This window comes from Cryptotermes secundus, unplaced genomic scaffold (genome assembly GCF_002891405.2).
Source record: "Cryptotermes secundus unplaced genomic scaffold, Csec_1.0 scaffold101, whole genome shotgun sequence".
Lineage (NCBI taxonomy): Eukaryota > Metazoa > Arthropoda > Insecta > Blattodea > Kalotermitidae > Cryptotermes > Cryptotermes secundus.
The window spans coordinates 354,785-361,436 of NW_019720704.1; the positions used below are offsets into that span (position 1 = coordinate 354,785).

Consider the following 6,652-nt stretch of genomic DNA (forward strand, 5'->3'; position numbering starts at 1 on the left):
GTCAGTCTAGATCCTCTAGTCACTAGTGAAACAGTTTAGAACATCCAGTCACAAGTGCAACTCAGTCTGTATCTCTTTTAACTTGCATTCGCACACTTACCGTACGGGCTATGGGGAGCGACAGAGGCGCGACCTGGGGACAGAAGCAAGAGAGCAGGGTACTAATTCGTGCAGCTTAAGTGGCGGCTTAGGTAAATATTGAAACAAAATTCATGCTCCATTTATAATAACACATGCAACTTGAAAAGTTCATTCAAAATAGAAAATCACATGTCTTTCTTAATTGTTGTAGGAATTTTGGTTCTCGTGGTGGTGGTCATAAAGAGTTCTATATTCTGGGATATAATGCAGTGTTGTCTATTGAAAGTTAACCGGCGTTTCGCAGGAACATGCCACCTCCAGTCTCAGGGTCGAAGACTAAGCCAAGCAAGAGACGAGAATGAAGCAGTTCGCAAGCAGAGCAATTCGCTTCTCGATGCACCGCGCTATATCCCAGAGAGTAGAACTCATTAATAGTCGTTGTTTTGGAACTCTCCGTCGCTCCAGTTTCAGAATAATATTTTTCGGATAGTTTCATCACAATTCTGTCTTCATTCGTACATTTGATGAGGGCCGAAATGTAATGCTTTATGTGAAAGATGAGTAAGATTCCTGGTACAGAAATCACATTTAAGTACATCTGCCTAACAGCCTCCGAGCTCCGGAAGAATGCAGCAACAGTCAGAGCGCAGAGCGCGTCAGGGCAGTGCACCTTACGGGCAGGTGTACACAATTCAAACCATGCAGTAACACTAACATTTGCAGCGGGAGCTACATTATTTCACGGCGATGTCAGTAGCTGAACTGTAAAGCTTCGAATGGACTTATTTGAACATATTTGGAAGGAAGCGGTACTATGCCGCGATTTGTCCGGAGAGACTGAGGTAAACTGCGGAAAACCTCGGTCACTTTGGCCAGTGTTCCCGCCGAGATTCAGACGAGTACGTCCAGGATACAAGTCCGCAGCACTACCAGCCCGCTCGCTACGAACAGCTGTAACATGGGGTATATTCTGAGGCCAATTTTGCTTCTGGCGGACCTGAAGTCAAATGTGCCGACTCGCTTTGCCACTTGCAGCTAGGAACGCGACAACTCTGCGACGATATGAAGGCTATGGTTTTCTAGGATGTGATTCCATGCAGTTTCGTTATAATATCAAGATTTCAGGGTATTCTGAAGAAGAGCTCAGTTCATTCTACCGAAACGTCGCTAACGTCTACTAAACTACACACCTTCATGTCCCCTGAGAACCCAATCTTAATAGCCACCGCAGAAAGAACGCAAAAAATCACATGAACAGTCAAATGGGGTAGCGGTACAAGAATAATAGCGACAACAACGCATCCGCACTGTCATGACGTCATTCAACAGGGGTAAAGCGGGAAGCTTGCTTCAGTAATTACTCTGCTTCCCGCTTTATGAATCAGACAGCCCGAAATATAAAACGCTGCACATTTAGTTGTAAATGTGTTACGTCCAGAAACACAGCGACAATGGAATTTGATATGTTTTTTTTCCATGTCTCCATGAATTTCAGGTTGCGTTATTCCTGTCACTGCAACATGAAATAAAGCATTACCCCTGCCAGTGCTGTTTCCCGCTGTACCACTATAGTCCAGTAATTGCACGCGCACTGGCGGCCCTACGTGTTCTATTATATACCGTGCCATTAACATTAACAGTTTAATTCCGTGCATTAGCTCCATATTCATTATTCCAGCATTGCAGAATGATAATACGGGGTCCCATCATGCATCTGGCTTACTCAAACACTCTATTAATTAACTCATGTGTTTATTTTCAGTTACGCGAAGGAACTGTATGTTACTGTACGGTTTTTCTATTCCAGTTTAAAGAGACGCGACTCCCGTGTTGTGAGAAACGTAGGCAGGAGATTCCACTAAAACGTTGGTACCTGTCTACCAAACGACACGGCGCCACAGCCCAGAAGTCTGTGAACATAGTAGGAAGCAGAAGTTTTAAAGCAAATCTATGGGGAGGAATTGGTGCTGTCGCTAGTGAGACATGACCACCTAAGACGAGGCTTCAGCAGACATCGTGAGGAGACAGACGCATGTGACTGAGAGGTGAGAAAGAACAGCAGAGTAGTAGGTGAAAGTGAAACCCAATGTGTAACGTATATATTCCCCAACGCGGACCTATCAGAGAGCATAAAAATATTACGAAATTGACTCCGCATTCTTGTCAGTATGGACCGTAGCCACGGTTGTTCAAGCGACGTGCTAGCGTTGAAAAAGAGTCCTTGGGTGCGATTCGAATTCTCGTTACAGATTTATTAAATTACATAAGTGAAGTTTAATGTAACTGTTATTACTTCTTTTCAAAGTTTCAGCTGTTACGAGGCAAATTAATTAGCCAGAGGAAACTCACAACTGCGCGTCAGTACTATACAGACTATATAATAGCCTTTCATCCCAAATCGAAATAAGTGCTCTAAACATTTCAAAAGTTACCCGGTATGGTGAAACAACTGTCGGCCCGCCACTGCGTATCAGGACTGATTCCGGTCAACTTGGATCCTGTAAAGGACAACTGATCTCTATGAAGATATCGTGTCGTACGGTACGCAGGAATTGACGTTTAGGAGGATCTTACTGCTTCGATCTGCGAAGAGAGAGGCAGCAGGTTCTTGCCTACCAAGTTGGCACACAACCCTAGCCACGGTCCGCACGCATGCCGCTACTTACTTCGAGCACTCCTCGACACGAACTGTAGGAGTTGCCGGTACTCCTCCGGAGTGGCGGTGTCCTCATTGAAGCTGCGGTGTGCGGGCGTCTGGTTCAGGGCAGTGAAGACGGCTCCCAGCGTGAAGTGGCACATGGAGTTGCCGCGGGGCGAGCCGACCCCGTGGTTGTGGTACAGCAAGCCTGCCACCTGCCAGCCGAACACGTGCAGGATGTGACGCAGGGCCTCGCCAACAAGTCGGTAGGAGCCCATCATCCGCGTCAGGGTTGGGTACGAAAGCGGCTTGTGGCGGAACGCGTCCGCTTGGGCGCCGGCCGTCAGTACGGGGATGCCCCACTCTCCGGCGTAGCGCGCCACGGGGGCAATGACATAGTCGCACACGGGACCCAGGAAAGCATCTGAGAGGGCGGATCAAAAAACGGAGCCCTTACAACTGTCAACACTTTCTTCGTGTTCTATCCAAGGCAAATAACCCTGTGTATGGCCTGCTTAACATTAAAGAATCTCTACATTTCTTATACACAGTGTACATACTATGTATCTTTCGTATGATTCTCACAATAAACAGCGATCATTTCCTTAAACAGCATTAACCGGTTGGGCTTTGCAGCGGAGACGTAATATGTTACCTGTGAGGTACGAACTCAATTTTTAAATACTCTGATGATTACCAAAAATCCCCGTGTGGAGGCGGGGTCGAATAGCTCCACCGTGACCCTGCAAGCCGTAGGAGGCGACGAAAAGGAAAGTCTCATATCTGAGACAGTAAAATAAGGTCGCAAGTCCCAAGGGACTCCGACCAGAGAAAGACCGCTCCGGCAAGGGCCAGCAGCATATGTAAAAGACAGACCCGTCCTCTCGTCAGAGAGGGCGCCCCACAAAAATAAAACCGTAGTTGTCAAACGATAATAATTAATATCTGGTCATGAGCCCCACATGGGGCTCGACACCAAGACTTACTGACTGACTGACCGTCAGTCGCAATGTGACTTTGACTTTGAGGCTTCAAAAGGTTGACGAAATGCAAGGGAGGAGTGAGACCACTTCGGAGAGATGTAATAAGCAGTGACTGGGGTCAAGAGTTGCGTGTTATGTTTTGAGTTGTATTATTTGGAAATATAATTCAATTTGATATTCTCTACAACAAGGTGTTTAATTCTGGCGAATTTGAAGCCAGAGGGCTGCATGAGAAGCGCGCAGTAGAACCGTCTCAGCATTTGTTTGGACACACAGGAAATCCAAGAATACCTTTGTCGAGATGGCCGGTCGCAGGACCTTCCGGATACATACTGACATCTATCAAGCAGTCTGGTAACTACAGAATCAGACGTCTACTAAGGCATAAGTTTGCAATTATCGCCCTTCATTTTGAGCATCATATGAAACCCATAAATATACTGTCGGCAAACTGCAGAGTGTAATGTAAGGTAAGGTAAAGCTGTCCCTCTAACAGGTCGTGGAGGCCCATAGGGTTATGAGACGTCGAGGCTCTCACATTTTCTAGACAATCGGCTCATAGATGGCGGTAGCATTGTCAGCCTTACGCGCCGGCCGTCCTTTACCCCCAGGAAGATTCCTGGTACTCATTTATGTTAGAGGCTGACTCGACCCCAGGGCTGTAGTGCGGCTGGAAGGTTTACGTCAATTGAAAAATACAATGGCCTCATCGGGACTCGAACCCGCGACCTTCCACCTTGTAGTATAGTCCCTCAACGAACTACGCTACCGCGCGCCCCTAAACGCGAAGTGTTAAGCAAATGATAGAATCAGTAACCACTCTGCTTCAAAGGGGTATGAAGATGATGTTATACTCCCTCACTTTGTCACTGCCTCCATTCTGCAGAATATACGTCATGTTACATGAGGCTAAGAGATACGTAATGACAAGGCCATCGCATCTGCAGAACAAATTGTAAAGTTATGCTTAGAGGCATCAGAAACCTGACGTCTTGGTAAGCCCTCACAACGAACCCAACAGAGAAACTGCATTCCGGCAACAAAATCAGACGAATGGTAGGAGTGTGACTAGCTGAGGCATGCAACCTCAACGCAATGGTTTACGTTCAGACACTACATAAGAGAATCTTCGTGGTCTGTGGGCGTCAGTATATGTAGACAGCCAAAGAAGCATCCAGGATGAAATTATGGAAATATCTGTTTTCTAATATTTTCGTACAATGCTGGGCATCACCTGCCACAATTTATGAGTGCTGGAAATCATACACTGGCGGAATTCCCCCCCCCCCAACAAAACCTAGCCAGCTGTACAGACAAAAACACGTAAGTGGAATCATGTACCATGAAGATGGAGGCAGGACGTACCTCGGAAAATGCGCTAACTGCCCAGTTTCACATTCCGTGAGAACGTAATCATATCAGGGCCATAGTATTCCCCCTCGAAATTGTGAAAATAACAAATACCAGAGCCCCCCCCCCCAGACTGCACTCCGGCAGCTGTTTCTGCACGTAGAAGCTGCAGACTGAGGAACCTCGGCTCCCCACAAAAACCACACCGCATTACCCATTAATATTAATGCAACTTACGCCATCTGTCGATACAAACTCTCTTTCAGCCCTTGTTCTGCGCGAGCAAAATGCCACGAACTCAGAAATGTTTCTCTGTCTACACAGAATCTCTTTCGAGCTATCCTAGCTGCACATAAATAGGAATTGTGTTGCCTGAGTTGCTCATTATACTGACTGAGCTATCCTAGCTGCACATAAATAGGAACTGTGTTGCCTGAGTTGCTCACTATACTGACTGAGCTATCCTAGCTGCACATAAATATGAACTGTGTTGCCCGAGTTGCTCACTATACTGACTGAGCTATCCTAGCTGCACATAAATATGAACTGTGTTGCCTGAGTTGCACAGCGTGGGAGAAAACGGTTTAACGCGCTGCCACTCTCTCGCGACTATCGCAACACTTAAAAATCGATACACCTGTACGTTTAGATACCGTTACTAAGCAACATTGCTTGAGGGACGAGGCTCAGGGATGAAACATTGTTACTGTGCGATGTCTGTTTCAGCAGAATGAACTAGGTTCATATGCAAGTAGAAACACCGCTCTGCTGCGGCGGGGAGTGACGTTCTGCACAGAATTACTCACGGCGTCCTTTGATACTTATTATCTCCCACAACGCCATATGTCGAATGGGAAGTATGGAAAAGTACAATTATCATTTTATTATGGATTACTGTGACTGAAACAGCAATTGTGCGACAACTTACACCGAGTGTTTCCCATGTCGAAATTTAAAAGAAACCTGTCCAACAGTTTTTGTGCTAATTCGGTGTCACAGACGGACATGACACCCACGCAAGGTGTTCGTCTTTTACGCCGTAAAGAACGCCTTAAAATGTAATTTTTCTATTTCCTAACGCGGATTTAACTGAGAACAATTTAGGAGTGTGACTATAGACGGGGTATGGATTGGAGGTTGGATTTATTGACGACTTAAGTTGGGACTAACAGATAACCCAACTTGTGAAAGGTGCCTGCAGGAAAACGGATCAGCCACACACATCCTGTGTGATTGTGAGGCCATAGCTTATTTAAGATTTCGTCACTTGGGTCAGTTTTTAGGGAACCAAGTGACTTTTATGACGCCCCATAAGCAGGGTCCTACACTTTATTAAATTATTAATTTAATTATTAATTTAATTTAATTATTAAATTTATTAATAAATGGCTAATCCAAGGGGAAGCAAAATAGATCATTGAAGGTCGCAGTGCGGGGGCCAGTTTGTATGGCCCACCCCTTAAATACATACATACAGGATGTTTCACGACTTTACGGCATAACTGCAGGAGGTGATTTCCTAGGTCTTTGTGATCAAAAATTTAATATAAACATGTGTCCGATTTTGGACGGTTACGGGGTTATGACCGTTTTAAACTCA

At 45.7% G+C, this 6,652-nt stretch overlaps 1 protein-coding gene across 4 annotated transcripts in view; it reads right to left on the minus strand.

Moving 5' to 3' along the window:
- LOC111870948 (atrial natriuretic peptide receptor 1) overlaps positions 1-6,652 on the minus strand; it is a 262,334-nt gene that overhangs the window by 145,628 nt on the left and 110,054 nt on the right. For 3 of the 4 annotated variants that reach the window (XM_033754102.1, XM_033754104.1, XM_023863625.2), the window contains one exon: positions 2,748-3,143. The exons of the other annotated variant lie outside the window; for it this stretch is intronic. In XM_033754102.1, the coding sequence (XP_033609993.1) occupies positions 2,748-3,143 (396 nt within the window). The remainder of the gene's footprint in view (positions 1-2,747; positions 3,144-6,652) is intronic. 4 annotated transcript variants of the gene reach the window in all.